General features: G+C 43.4%; 1 protein-coding gene across 1 annotated transcript in view; it reads left to right on the plus strand.

Annotated features, from left to right (window-relative positions):
- Positions 1–2,425, plus strand: part of PCP4 (Purkinje cell protein 4) — a 34,132-nt gene extending 31,707 nt beyond the window's left edge. The window contains exon 3 of the mRNA XM_009891367.1: positions 1,620–2,425. Coding sequence (XP_009889669.1) covers positions 1,620–1,747 — 128 coding nt within the window. The 3' untranslated portion in view covers positions 1,748–2,425. The remainder of the gene's footprint in view (positions 1–1,619) is intronic.
- The last annotated feature ends 13,457 nt before the right edge of the window (positions 2,426–15,882 follow it).

A 15,882-nucleotide genomic window follows, 5' to 3' on the forward strand; every position in this document is an offset into this window, starting at 1 on the left:
TCCGTACTTAAGGTGGTTGGGTTGCTTGAATAGTTACACAAACCATGCAGATTCTTGGATTTAATGGCTATGGAAGTGTGATGTAATGTTGGTATAATTCATTTTCGTCATGAAATCTTCATTTTGATAGCCTAACTTTTCATTATACTGTATAATCAAAACTTTGGTAAGTTCTCAAGCTGTTCTTCCTCTCCAGACTTTCTCTTTCTTCTTACATTTTCATCTTTTTTCTTAAATGCAAAACAAAATAGTAAGTGAACATTTCTTTTATCTTAACATAGCTGCATGTATTTGGTTATTGTAGTTAAAATAAAATCAATATGGAATATGCCAAAACCTTCCCTTTAAATATTTGCCCAGTTTAGAGTGGATTCTGGTCATGGAAAGTGGACAGAAAAATTAAGTTCTGAATAAGAACAAGAGGTAAAAGCAAGAAATACTGCAAGACTCATGCTAAAGTCATTAAATGGTATCCCTGTTTGCTAGTGGGAAGGAGAGAGAGAGAGAGGGGAATAAGTTCCTTTTCATTTTAATAATGCGTTGAAAGTGTTTCCCTTGATTTGCATTAACAGTACTGCTGGATGAACATCCTGGAGGTATTAATCTCACAAATAAAAAGCAAAGAGATGCAAAATGGGTGAATTCCCCCAACTGTTTTAAGTAGAACTGTCTGCAGAATCCTGGCATGACATTCACTGCAGGACTGGGATACAACAATTATTATATAAGTGAGTTTAACAAACAAGTGTATAGAGAAGAGAAACTCTGTGGTATGACGAGGTTAGCGGAGGGGAATGTGTGTTCTCACTTTGGTAGTCCAGGCAGATTAGGGTTGTCTTTGCAGTGAGGGCAGGAGTTTTCCCAGAGCTGCACTGTTAATACATAGGTGGATGAAGCAAAATTCAGCGAAGTCAGCTGGGTTGTCCATGTGGAGGATGAATGCGGTTGCACCAAAAGCTGAGGAGTGGGAATAAAGGAAGGCAAAGAGCCAAGGATCGAGGCTGAAAGGCACCAACAGAGCCCAAGGAGAAGTGAGGGAAGCAGCACAGTGGCAGAGAGATTGAACATAAATGATTCAAAGGGAAAAGCGGTACGTGTTGGAAAGAATGAGGCAGGAAACAAGTGAAAAAGATGGAAATTTGCCTTAGGAAGTATTATCGCTTGCTTTAATACAGGAGATGTGATAGGAACAGGGTCTTAATCCCTACTTTAAAATATTTTAAGGTGCCTTTGTTTTAGAGTAAATGTGGGGACTTGAGTAACTTCTGCCTGCAGGGTGGCACAGCAGGGTCCCTCTCCCCCTCACTGTTAGCTCCCTGGGTGGGAGAGGACTTGCTCAGACGTGAGGGTAATGCTCGGTGACTGCCGAGCACCATTTGGATGTCACTGCTTGGTGCCCAGCTACCAACGGGCTGTCACAGACTCTGCCGTTGGGAGGGGCTGGGGAATTTGATCGTCTGTGTTTGCCGAAACTGGTCCCAGATTTTTTTCTGAATATGCTGCCCATCGTCACGCTGTGTCTGTGAAGGAGAGAGGGGCAGGTTTCTTCGCCTGTGCTGTCCAGTGCTTATCACTGTTTGAAAAAACTGTTGATGTTTTGTTTTGTTTTCTTTGAGCAGATGGGCAGAAGAAGGTTCAAGAGGAATTTGACATAGACATGGACGCGCCAGAGACAGAGCGGGCGGCCGTGGCGATACAGTCCCAGTTCAGGAAATTCCAGAAGAAAAAAGCGGGGTCCCAGTCTTAGTAGCTACCTCACAGCTTAAAACAAAGTAATCCTGAAATGATTTGTCAAGAAAATCAGAAATAACACAAAGATGCATGTACAGAAATGATCGATATTTAAAACCCCATTGGCAGATAGCAAACCATGAGCTTGTGTGTGACTTCATCCCAGATGCTTCACGCCCATTATCCTCTGTAACTCACCATTTTACTTGATGTTGTAATAAAAAGTTAGGGTGAAGTAATTAAAGTGTCTGCCTTCATCTGTCTTTTCATATTAATTCAGCAACCACAGCATTACAAATGAACCCAGCCCAGATGCCTGTTTTCCTCTTCACGTAACGCTTGGAGACATAACCGCACCGTATGTTACAAGGTTTTTGCTGAGGGATGAGAGCACGCATCTCAGCCCTGCTTACCTCATTTGGAGAATTCCAGCTGCCAGCCAAATGTGACAATAAAATTACTTTCTTGTAATGAGCTGAGAGTAAAAAGTTGCACACAGAAGCTGGCATGAGGGGAAGAGGTGTAGGAAGCAGTGAGCAGTTTCTTTTTGTCTTGCAATTATGCCAGAAAAGTGGCTTAAGTGGGGAAACTGTCCCTGTCCTCCTCTTTGCATGGTAACATTCAGAATTACCCAGCTTGGACCATATTGACTGTTATGGAAAAAAAAAAAAAAAAAAATTCAGACACAAAATACAAAACTCAATTCCAGAAACATTTGGAAGGTGGATTTTGTTGTTTAGTTATTTTTTATTTGTAAAGATAGAAACTGATCCTCTAAAATCTCTTTTTGATGCAGCTTTTCACTCTCTACATAATCAGTAACTGTTTCTATGCCATCTCTCTCTTTTCATATTATTTTCAGTATTTGATGAGTAAGTCATGACTCCCTGTCTCCATTTGCACTGTTCTGTATTCAACTTTATATGAGCCCCTGACTTTATCGCTGTATTAGCCCAGTTTGTGATTAACAAAAAAAAAAAAAAAAAAGCCACAACAATGTCTGTGTTAAATTGGGAAGTATTTCTGTCTTCTCCTTGTTGTAAAACAGTAACAGATCAGTTTCAGGCTAGATCTGAGCGAGGATCTTGCCTGGCTTCAAGCCTCATCAGGAACTGGATGCCCATATAGCGCATGGGGAAAGTTCAGAAAAGGCTTAAACAAGTAGTTTGTACTCAGAAAAAGGAGCTATTTAGATTAAGCAAGTGGGACATGCACTACGCAGACGTGCAAAAAAAAAAAAATAAATCTCATCCTCTTCTTGGCTGCATCAGCAGATTTAGGGGTTCCAGGAGGCATCTTTGTCTCTAGGGAAATCAGAGACAGAGGCGGTTTCTGAAGGACTGGTGTTTGCAGTAGTTCTCCAAGAAGGCAGCGTGAGCCTCCTCTCCAGGCTGACAGAGGCAGGCGTGCTGAGGGGTGACAGCCTGCCTGCCTTCAACTGAACAGCCTGGAGCTGGGACTGCTTCAGGTGTGAGAGATTCAGGTATAATTCCCAGCTCTGCCTAGAGAGATTCGTTTCTTCCTCTCCCACCTCCCACAGGAATATTCTGATGACCGGAGCAGAGGACACATATATCATCAGGCCCCTCATGTAAATGGAAAGCCACAACCAAGGGGTAGGAATAGAGGGAAAGGAAGGATCTCACGCTGGTGGCAATCCTTTCCCGTGAGGGCCCACCATAGCAGCAATACCGAGGGGATGCAGAGCTGTGCCTGAAAGGCGGGCTGTGGGGCTGCAAAGGGAAAGCCCTCAGCCTTATGCAGGTTAAGGCACTTATGGTGCTGGGCAACAATCTATGGAGGAGCCCAAACCTGATGGTGGGTGATAGGAGCTCTGAGACTGTGCTGGGCCCTTGGAGATGTTGAGCAGAGGAAGCCTTATAGGTCCTGTAGGTGATGCAGAAGGCACGTGCAGAGACGGTGTGTGAGGTGCTTAATAAGCACAGCAAGACTGGGTGGGAATGGACATGGATTTTAGATCTTCATCTGGGGATAAACATCTAAATGCTGCCCAGACCCTGCCTTAGGCACCTCTGTCTGTGTCAGGTCCCGGCCCTATGCATGACTTACCACACATCACCTGCAAAGTCAGAGTACTCCAAACTGCAGCTCTTTCTCTCTAGGAGTGTATTTTAGCAGCACTGTTTCTCTGCATTTAGGAATTTCACAAATAAACCTCAAATAATGCTCCAGCTGTGTTCAAAGTGTGGTTTGTGGAGGCCACGGATTCCCCACTTGTCTTTCGCAGAGACTGCTCACCATATAATAATCGCCTTAGCATAATAATTTAAAAATTGTAATGGGTTTGGATTGTGTTGGTGCCATTTTGTTTAGATGAACATATATCTGTAATAAAGCACTGCATTTGCATTCTGCATTGTGTCATTTGAAATAGCATGAGCTCTGTAATGGCTACTTAATTGAATAAAAACTATGGGTAAGCACTAGGCTTTTATATTTGATCTGACATTCCTTGGACTTAAATTTCCTACACAACAGGGATAATCATATGGTTGGGACATGGAGAAAACGATTACATTATTGAAGCACAGCAACAAGGGCTGTTAGTAAATGAATTATGGCTCTTAGCAGCAGGGCTATTCTTTAATGTGAAGTTCAGAGTGCATCTTACAAATACAGTCTTAATATACAGTGAAACATAATGAGGAAAAAGTGAACTGACATGAAATTTGGATTAATTGTGGCTGCCCCATCAGACAATTTCCTTTTTATGAAACTGCATTTGCATCACAGATTCAGTTCATGTTCCCAGGAGAGGAGAGCTTTCTCACTCCTGAGACTTGCTTTTCATTGATCCTTTGTTCATATCATCCAAGGTGGCAGGTTTTAATTTCCTTTCTTACCACTAAGTCATACTTTTCAAAGACTTATCTGGATATTGCTGAGGTGAGGAAAGGAGTTCGATTCAATCAGGAACTTCACTTAGATGGGTGAAAGAGGACACTTAAACATTCCAGGTATTATATGGGTCTTTTAAATTCCAGACACACACTGAGCTCTGTAGTTAACTGGCACTACCTATCTGGGAGTAACCAAGTCATGGAAAGCAAAATTTAAATTAGGTGGATATCTGTGCTTATAAACCAAAATTACCCATAGGTAACATGAAAGATTATTCAGAGCAGTAGTTTTTGCAGGAAAGAGGGTTATCACTCCCACCACATACACCCACACCCTCCCTAGACACATCCATACTGCTTCTGCTCCAAATTACTGTCAGATTGTCCCAAAAGGGAATAACCTACAGCTGAATGATCAGAACAATTGCCTGAGCCTTAGAAATCTTTTGTTCACATCGTTGCCTGGACCATAAAATAACCTGTAGAAGTGAACAGCAAAGGAGACTATTAGAAGTAAAGAAACGCCATCAGAAAACATGAGAATGCCCAAATGAGGGAAACAGCAAAGGATGTGAATTCTATCACACTAAACACAGAAATGCAAGCCAAAGCCAATGCCAACCTGTGGCTCGCTGAAGGTACAGAATTATAAATGAATTTTTTTTTCAAATACTCCTCAGACTGGTAGCCTACTGGAGAATTGTGGGGATGTGGGGAAGCGGAGATCTTGCAGAAAGTAAAAATGAATCTTGCATTTACACTCAGAGCAGAAGCTCCCACAACAGGGGTACAGGGGTCTATTTTTGTAATACATCAACCCGAGGAATTCATCGTCAAACAGAAATGCCAGTAGAAGAGAGTTTGGAGTAACCTGGCAAAATTAGTAACAACACATCTCCAGGGCTGGGTGAGGTTCACCTACATGTTGTAGAGGAGCTCAGATATGCAGCGGCTGCCTTGTTCAACCCATTGCTCATGCTGGCCTCAATTCCAGGGGAATAGGTGGTGGTGAATTAATAACAGATTTTAGAAAGGGCTCTAGAAGGATTCAGACATTTACAAGGACTGTCTTCATTAGGTAGCTTGAGAGAAGCTATAATATGACATAATACAACTGTAATATGTCAATGCCAACCTGACAGCGGCTGTGATTCACAAATCTGCTGGTGGAGTAAACAGGTGCACCTGGATTTTCAAAAAATTTTGACAGGACTCTCATGAATGCCTCTTAGAGAAGTCAAGTGGTCTGGGAACAAATGGTCAGGTCCTCTTGCAGAAAAACAACTGGTTAAGGGACAGGAGCCAAAAGGGTGGGATGGAATGTCCGGTTCTCACAGGAGTGGGGTGTCACCAGTGGGACTCCAACAGCATCTATGTTGTGCAACGTTATTAAAAATCACCTGAAAAGAGCGGTGATGAAAAGTGAGCTGACAAATTGTTATATCGGTGCTTTCTACATGAAAAATCCCACACTTTGCTCCTTAGTTTTACAGAAGGCTCCTTGAGACCCACAAGGAGAGGAAGGACGTGTCAGGCCTATGAGGGCACCGATAGCCCTGACTCCCCCTGCCCACCTCTGGGGCTCCCCTGACCCTGACCATGGCCAGGACGCCATGGCAGCCCCCTGGGGCTCCACCACCCTGCCCAGGTGCCAGGTCCCCATGTCAGCTCCCCAGGGCCATCAGCCCCTGCCCCAGTGACACTGCAGCAGGGCCAGTCTCCAGCTCTCCACATCTCTGCCCTGCCCAGCCATGGCCCCACCACGTTGAGCTCATCCCCAGGCCCATGCCCTGGCCTTGGCCCATCCCAAGGGAGGTGTCCGATGCCTGGGGCTGGATCTGCCCTGGTGCTTGGTGGTTGCCCTGCTCCTGCTGGACCTTGCACGATCCTGCCCCAGGGAGCTGCCAGACACACTGTGCCCTGCATTTAGGGCTCTGTCCTTCTGCATATCCCAGTGTCCCTCCCAGGGAGGAGACAGGGATGTGGATAGCTTTTGGTCCTATGTGCGAAGGTTAGAGGCCTCATGGAAAACAAGTGGCATTTCCCTCCCCTGGCTTATTTGCCCTCACTTGCCTGAGCTGCACAGAACGCAGCTCAATGCCATGCTTCAAACCCAAGAACTTGGGGGGGATCCCCCAGGCAGGTCCAGAGTGGGTGCAGCAGGGTCCCCCACCAGATTCCTTGCGGCAGAGGATGCCCACCAAACCACTCACTGAAACGGGTGCCAACAGTGGCTCCGCCACCTGCTCCGGCCCCGGCACAACCCCTCAGCTTGCTGATTGCTTGAAATGTCTCCCAGATACGAGCACAGCAGCCCAAATATGTCATTGAAAGCATCTGCTGTAGTACTCAATGGAGGCGGCCGGATGGAAGGGAACCCTCTGAGCAAAAGAGGAGCACAGCTGGGAAGGGCAAGTACTGCCAAAACTTACTGAGCCATCTGAAAGTGATTTCTCAAGTAATTGACTCCTCCTCCTGGTCTGTTTCGGGGCTCATGCCTCAAAGGAGCACAGGCTCTCCGGTGGGAAGCTGGCCGCCACCAGGAGTTGTCTGTGCAGCTCGGTGAATCCTACATGCCACCCAGCACTTCCAAAATACCAGTCCAAAGCCCACTGGATTACAAAGAACTGGGCAGCAGTGTGGGGGCATTCCCACACACGATGGCGAGCGTTGCCGATGGCCATGGTCCCTGCTCCCTCCCCTCAGAAGACCAACTGGAGCACGTCAGGGTTTCTCCTTCATGAAAACCAAAGCTTGAGGAGCGTGTGGAGGAGGGAAGACATGATACTCACCCAGGCAGTATAACAGCCCATGTTTGTGACATAGCTGTGATGCACATCTAGCCGCTGGTGGTGGGGGTCTCATGTAGGCATAACCAGAGGAGGTCTCTGCATCTGAGAGGCATCTTAGGTGCCCTCTGCTACCCTCAGTCATTACCTGCCAGCTCCCATTTTAGACCTGGCAGCTGACTGTGGAAACTTCCAAAATAAAGTCCCAGCAGTTCAGCTGAATCACCACTGAAGGCTGTTTGGGCTGGGTTGCTCAATGTTTCCTTAAGACCCACAAGCTAGCAGATGCCTTGCAGCAAAGGGAAGCTTCCTAAGGTGTCTCCTGACAGTCAGCAGTTTGCCGTGAGGCTGCAAGAGATGCTCAGATGCCAGTGTCATAATTCTGTGGAATTGCAGAAGCACTTTTATATGCTTTACTGACCATTTACCACTCAGCTCATTTTTGACCTGATCTGAAATCTTTTTGAATGTGGTCATCACAAGCCCCAGGTCACTGGACAGGCCTGTGCTGGCCCATTATTTACTTGCAATACTAAGGGATATGAAAAACCTCAGATTTTAATTATGGTTTAACCTAAATTAAATATTGTTTTTTCAATATCAGCTCTATACACTTGTTCAAAGCCTGGTGGTGGGAAAAAAAAGGAGAGTGTATTATTGATGTGGTTAAATTAGTATTTAGAGATCTACCTTCTGTAAATATTTTATTGCAGATATCCTTCCCAATCTGAGATCGTCAGAATTGACTTGTGTTGGTTTATATGATCAAGGCAGTCTTCACAGTGAAAAGATCTAGAAACTTACCCTAAAAAGAGAACCCATGCCACTTCTAGTCCATTAAAGTCTTGTCACGAATGGGTTATTTAGCTCAACTCTTAAATTGTGACAGTGCTTTTTTTTTCTTTTTTTTTTTTAATCCCTAAACTCTGCCTGACAGATGGTCTCCTGCCTTTTAGTATCTCTAGTGATGGTGAGGCTAAAACCTTCCTTGGCAGCTTGTTCCATGGCTGAACTTTTCTTAAAGCTATAAAGGTTGGTTTGTACTTAACCTAAATCCACCCTCCTTCCATTTAGATTAATTTGTTCCACACCAGCTATGCCCAGTTTCCCTCAACCTTATCTCATAGGTCTCCTTTTCCAACCTTTTTCATCATTTTTTGTTATTCTCCTTTGAACTCTGCCAATTTATCTATGTGTCTGAAATGAAATGCAGCCTTCCAAATGAAAAGTAACCAGTGCCAAGCACAGCAGCATAATTATCTTGACTATTTTACAAGTGACGATCCCCTTACCACAAATTTGCATGGCTTTTGGCATTTTTTGTGACAGCATTATTTTGTTGGCTTATAGTCAGAACATAATTTCCCATGAATGTGGAGCCTCTCTGCAGTCTCTCTAGTCAGGCTTTTCCTCTTCTTTTCTACAAGAGACTGTTTTGGCTGTAAACCACCTTTCTTAATTTTATAGTCCCACTGCACCTCTGCAATAACGGGAAGATACAGAAATCCAGGTAAACGTCTTTATCTTCAGTTCTTTGGCCTGAAAATTGGGGAGGAACTGTAATTGGTTCAGACTTTTTTGTGCTTTCCTCTTTCCCATTACTAAATTATTACAGTCAGGTGCAGAAGCATCAATGATCTCTAAATCAGCCTTTTTTGGAAGCTCAGAAAAGGTTTAAATGACTTCCTATTTTATTCTCAAAAGTTATCTTGCCTTTACTTGTGATGACTAATTATTTGACAAGAAAAGTCTGAATACCCATGTCTAAAAATAGGTCTTGAAATAAGCCTGAGGACTCTTGCCCCTTCTCAGTTCGTTGTGATTTAATGCTCTTTCACAAAGGCCAAACCGATACTATTACTCACATTCAGTAGTAGTTTCCACCATAAATATTCCCACTGAAGTCTTCAGGACTAATGTGACAGAGGGAGGGTGTGTGAGGGGATGGTCGGTTGGCCTCATCAAGTACACGAAGTATAGTCACTTTCTGTATTTAGTTTCCAGCTTTTGGCAAAACGATGCCACTGTTTTTCTTTAACCATTGTCATTTCTTCTTGGGAGCCAAGTCCACATTTAATATAGTGAATGATATAAAAAAATAACCACAAGATGGTGGCGATGATTAATAACAACAATAAATACAGCAAGGGGAAAACTGACACACCTGCAGAAGACTGGCATCTTTCCCAAGCACATTAACCACAGTGACACGTCTTTGTGTGGCGTGGACATACCTGTAATCCTCCTCCTGGTGTGGCCAACCTCAGTTGTTTCGAATTTTCTCCTCTCGGTAGCAAGGACGTTACTGGTCGCATCCCTGCTTTGCTGTGCCCCTGCCCAGGGGTTGGTGCAGTCCCACTTTCCCCACTTCTGCATAGGCGACGCAGTGCTGCCCGCAAGCCAGACGTGGGAGGTGTGTTTGGTCCCCACTTTAATAGCACATGGAGGTACACAGGTCCCCTTCGTAGGACTACGTTTTGTTTGCTTGTTTTGAATCTCTGATTATCAGATATTTCGACAAAACTCATCCTGGTCCTGCACAGCCTTGGGGTGGGGTTTGCTTGCAGGGTCATTCGTTAGCTGGTGGGAGCACACATCTGCCTGCCTGGCTGGGCAGCTGGCTGACCTGGATGGGCAAGCCTTGTTGCCAAAACACCAGGCAGGCCAAAAATAAGCACCAGAATTAGACCTTCTAGTTGGTCAGCCACAGGGCTGTGGAGTCGACACACCCCCCTAAAGCCCAGAGCGGTCCCAGCATGGGGCACTGCTTGTTGGGCCCCAGCAACCCCGAAAGAGGACGAAGTGGACGCACTGGTGGGAGATGGCAGCAAAAGGTGGGAGCCAGGGGTGAGTGAAGGTGATTGCTGTAGTGGAAAGGGAAGGGTTGTGGGAAGGGTGATGGGGACGTATGTAATGACAGTGCATTCAGGAGGAGGCATAGGGTGTGGGTAGAGAATTACAGCAGGAAGGGTGGGTGGAGGGGGAACGGTGGCGGTGAAGGGAGGTGATTGCCTGATGTTGAAGAGCTGGAGCATTTCATTTCCCACTCACTCTTTTGCTGATATAATGAATTACTTAGAGATTTCCCGTTCAGTTATGTAAAACTAAACAGTATAGTGGTGTCTTTAGGGGATACCTGAGCAACTCCGCAAGCGCTGAGGCATTGCAACGCGTTCGAGTTATGCAAGGCAATTGGCAGGCATTTAGGGATCACAGCTGTGCTGTGTAAATTCTGTCTTCGAGTTAAAAATAAAAATCCCAGTATTTGATCAGTCATCCTGTAGTTTGCCCTCTAGACTTTCCCCTGACATATGGTACCTACAGTCTCTGGAGAGACTGCGCTTGAAGCATCTCTTGCATTTTGGGCTTAAAAAGTGAATTGGGAGACATCATGTTCAGAGAAATTAAGATCATTGTTCAAAGGGAAAGAAATTTTATTCCATTAGAATTATTCCGCCATCAATATTCCCCTGATTATAGAGCCTTTTTCTTTACAAAGGATAAGTTAAGGCAATCAATTGTTTTTATCTGGTAAATGAAAATGGATAAAATACAATTTGGAAGTAGGTAAACATAGAAGTCATTTTCCACTCAGCATTAGCTCACATCTCAATGGACATTAGACCTGCATTTATTGAAAGACAGGTTATTGCCTGGGACATTGGGATTTTAATAGAATGGAACACAAACTCCAGTTTATTGACATCTGCTGCATAGCAAGAAGATGGATGGTTTGCTCCTCTGTTTCTGCTATTTTTCAGTATTGCTCTGTGGATCCACACAAGGGAAAAGCATGCATTATGCATCATATTCTATATACTTTGATACAAAAGAAGTAAATGGTCATTTCATAGCTAAAGAGGCACTTTCCATTAATGTAAGTTTTTCTTGGCATTAGAGAGCTACCTACATTTGCTCCATTTTTACGTATGCACATGAGTTAAGGCCCATCATCTGAATTAAAAGTCCATTATCCTGATTCTGTGCTGCGCATTGAAATTGTAATTCTGCAAGCTTTGTAGTCAATAAGACTAATTTAAATAAGTAATTTTCAATAGTATTTATAGTTTATAGCTGTCAAAGCTTCAAGGTTGGGGCTAGCAACAAAGTAAAAAGTAAGAGAGTAAAAATGCAAAGAGTAAAGAAAATCCTGAAAGTATAAAGTGAGAAGGGGAATTCTCTTGATGACATTTTTTGCCTGCATAGAAGCAGACAATTCTCCTTTGAGGAAACAAACACAAAATGATAAACATCCCTTTTTTCATCTGCACAGCATTCCTTCAGTGCCAATGCACAGTCAGAGCTCTGGCTCAAACATACACCAGCGATGTGCAGCTGCTACACAGGAAAGTGGGCGCTGGAGAACAGCTCTGGGTGCACCAGCATGACTTATGCTCCGCTTCTGTCCTTAAATTTTATTTGCATTGCGTACCACCTCCCTGCGCGAGCAGCCCAGCGGCGTGGAGCAGGGGGCTGGGCTGCAGGACTGCAGCACAAGTGGGGATGTGCTGCATAAAGGTGAGATAAAACTCTTGGATTCGCTTCCCCACTGAAGGTACCGAAAGTTACTGCCTCAAAATTTATCACCCCGTTGTCTGTCTCAGAGTCTCCTAAAACTCAGCCTCCCCACCGCCTGCTCTTGCAGGGGGGCACGCAGCATGCCTGCAGGCACGGGTGGGCAGCCCACGGGCAGCTTTGGTGAGTGGTATTGTGTTCTCACACAGCAAGATTTAAGTGATGACCAAACAGGTGGCAAAGCGGGGGGAAGCGACTGTTTCATTCTCAAGGATATTCATCAGAAATCCTTGAAGACATCACTCAGTGCCCTTTGCAATTCGCACTGCAGCAGCCTGCTTGCCAGTTCTGGAGTGTCCTTCTAACTCTCTGCCTTGGAAATAACTGACAATACGTAGGTGATGGATCTAAGACTTGCAAAACGTCACTGAAAAATGTTTTGCAGCTCAGGAATACAAACCCGCATGGCCCAGAAAAACGCATTTACAGAGAAAGTTGATTTCTCAGCTGCTGTGAGATGTTCAGGGAGTGCCTCGGCTATCATGGTGTGAACAGGCACACACTCGTGTTGCTCTTTCTTTGTCCTAGCAACCAAATATCACTCTCGCTTGATTTTCTTGCTGCTTCTTGCTAAAATAGTCTCAGATGAATAGCTTTTCTGTTGATATGCTACAGATAAGGCTTGATTGGTTAGCTGGAGTCAACGTTATTATTTTTAGACAGTAGGCTGAGGCCTCTGATGCAAATCAACTTGAAAAGGTTCCTTTTGTTTGTGTGTTTTAGTTTTTGTTATTCCCTCTTCTGAATCCTTTTTCATGTGCTCTATCAGCAGCAGTATTCTTTAGGTGAGATGATTAGTCAAGGCCAGTTAATACCCTTTGCTTGTCTCTTCTCTGACATAAAGTAACCTGTTGATTTCCACTGAAAAACTTCTTACCTATCTGTTGACATTTAGGAACACTTGTATTAGTGAGCCTATCAGGTTAAGTATTATTACAAATGCTACTTTCCAGTATGATAATTTCTGAAAAAGCAGTCATATTTGTTATCACCTTACAATATCAGTCAAACTAAAACAAAAGCGAGACTTGCCAAGCAGATGTAAAGCTGGATGGCACTTCAGACTGTATTTTTGTGCGTTACTAGGTTTACTGAAGTCTCAAGGGAAGAAATTCGCAAAAGCAAGTACCATTTAAAGTCATTGGCACTTATGCACTTTAATCTCCTGGGTGCATTTGCAAATCTTTCACAGACTGTGTAAATGTGCTATATTCAACTGCAGCAATTCCGTGATGGATGAGGTTTCTGCCAAACAGGGAGCTTTAGCAGAGTCTCTCTTCCTAGTGCATTTCACTTGTTATTAACAAGCTCTCACCTAAAGCAAAATAAATCTGACTTAATTTGCACCAGCTTCCAGTTATTAGCCATCCATTTATAAACATAGCTGCAGTGACATCTGATTGTTTTTTGATATGTCTGTTGCATCAAAAATAAAACAAAACAAATTCTGTCTTGTTATAGATAGGCATCTATTAGCAGTTGTGCAAGATTTGCCTGCGCGGAGAGTTTTGAGGAAGAAACATGAGTACGGAACAGATATTTTCCTCACTACTGTTTGAATCAATCTCAGATGTGCTGCTTGTCTTGAAAGCTCAGAGCAGCGGTGCCTGTAATTCCTGGCAGGTGCAATAGTATTGCTGAGGTACAGCTCCTACAGACATCTTCCTGGGACCACAAATTGCAAGATGAATGTCAGGTGTCTGCATTCATCAGGGGAAGAGTACAGCAGGCTGGTAATCTTCACACCTGTGAGTGTGCTTCTAAGGGATCTTTGCCGCCGTAGAAATGTCCCAGCTCGAGGAGGGAATACATCCTTCTCAGCTTCTGCAGTTACATAGTATGCATCTGCTCAGTCGAGTCCAGCTTTAAAGCTGTGCTCTGGGGGAACAGGACCTTTTCCTGGCGCTGAAATTCCCTTTTCTGGAGGGCACACCAAGCTGTCCCATTGCCTATTTAGGTCCTGCCACAGGCTTCAGCGGCTGCAGCAAGCCGTCTTCCAACACAGCCTTGAAAATGTCCAGCCTCATTCTCCAGCGAGAAGCTCACCTCGGTTCAGTCCTATGGAAAGAGCTTCTGCCTGAGATAGAGAGGAGTTTATCCCATTTCCAGATGGAGTTGATCCAATCCATTACTCCTTCGTTATTTATATAGCCTGTACATTCACTACACCAGTGCTTATGTTAGAAATGCTTATGTGATACCAGATGTAAATAGTTAATAGACTGGAAAGTCACAGTTAATGGAGACTTGGAAACACATCTAATAAATCCCTCAACAACGGAGGCCAGGCGTTGGAGGTGGACTACTTGCAAACCAGTTTTCACCAAACTTGGAAAAAATGAGAAATTAGTAAACGATACTGAAGGCATCACTTTTTATGAGGACATGAGGCTGTTGTTATCTAACCTGGGGTGTTTGTGACTTCATAGAAATTTAGGGATTTTCATTCTACAGTCAAAAACCAGTAGGGAATCATCAGTGAGAAATGGATAATTTTTACAAAATCTTTTTTCCTCTAACTTGAAAAGAAAGAGAGAAAAAGAGCTCATTGCTACAGCCTGACACTGTGCTTCTCTGATTAACCAGGACCAAATACTTTAAAGAAATCTGTTTCTCGCCTACATACAATCAACCAAATTAATTGATCTAAGAGAGATTTCTTTCTAAATACCCTGTTCAGCAGAATAACCGTATTATTTTCCCACTTAGAGTAACAAGAGAGGCTTTGCATTCAACGGAAGTTTTAGAAAAGTGAACTGCTTCTCTGCTTCTTACCTTGGTAACAGCTGCATTGCTAAAATAAGAAGCAAGTCTCAGCAGCCTCTGGGGTTAAAAGTTCTTTTCTTTCTTTTTTTTTTTTTTTTTTTTTTTTTTTTTTTTTTTTTTTTTTTTTTTTTTTTTTTTTTTTTTTTTTTTTTTAGAGTAGTTTCCAGAGTCATGAAGAACACACTATTTCTACTGGAAAAATTGAGGAGCCACTTTTTAAAACTTTGTTGACATGTTGATGGATGATTGTCTTTGTACTTCAGTAATGGAACAATTTAACTATTGGGATTTTTTTCTGGGTGCTGGGCTATAGCCCTTGTCTGTTTTCTTGGAACTGGCAACATCTAGCAAAGTCAGAGTGAGGAGAAAAACAGGGATAATACCTTTTCTTAGCTATGGTATTTAACTTCAGACTTTACAGGATTATCTAGCTAAGTTCATTAACTAAACTGTCAGTCAGAGAGCAGGTTATTTTCAGCTCTCTTTTGTGGACAAACGATCAATTTAAAAAGATGCTAGATGTAAGATACTGAGATACGAGGTGGGTTTCTGGCCAGCGCATTCAACTGTCGTGTTGGATATACATACTGCCCACGTGGGTTCAAACGTGTGCATTTTAAAAATTCTGGAAGAAAAAAGCATTTAGATTCAATATTTTGATGCATACAAAGTCTGCAGTTCATGTAAGAACTCTGATAATTCTTCATGCACAACTGTTCAGTTCTTTCAAAAGTGTGTGCATGACCTTTAAAAGAAATTATTCTTGGGAGAACCCTCCTGAGTGGGATATTTCTGCTTTACAAATGAAGCTTAGTTCAAGGTCCAGGGGAAGCTAATGGCAAGTATATTCACCAAGCAGTCATTTTCTCTAATTGAATTCCTGGAGAGGAACAGTGAGAGGAACCGGTGGCTGATCTGTTTGCTTTGGCATCTGGCTCAGGAGAAATGAGTGATGGACGTCTTTGGTAAGAGAGGTACTGCCTTTCTTGGGTGGAAACAAGGGACAACATGAAAAATAAGGGGTCATTTAGAGAAGCATGTTTCCCTTAGCATCCCAGGATTTTTTTTTCCCTGAATTTTCCTATGGCTGTGATATATAAAATTCAGTTATAAACTTTACTTTCTTGTTTAAGATATTATGTAAGTTCAGTGTAACTGTA

This window comes from Charadrius vociferus, unplaced genomic scaffold (genome assembly GCF_000708025.1).
Source record: "Charadrius vociferus isolate BGI_N301 unplaced genomic scaffold, ASM70802v2 scaffold298, whole genome shotgun sequence".
Taxonomy (NCBI): Eukaryota; Metazoa; Chordata; class Aves; order Charadriiformes; family Charadriidae; genus Charadrius; species Charadrius vociferus.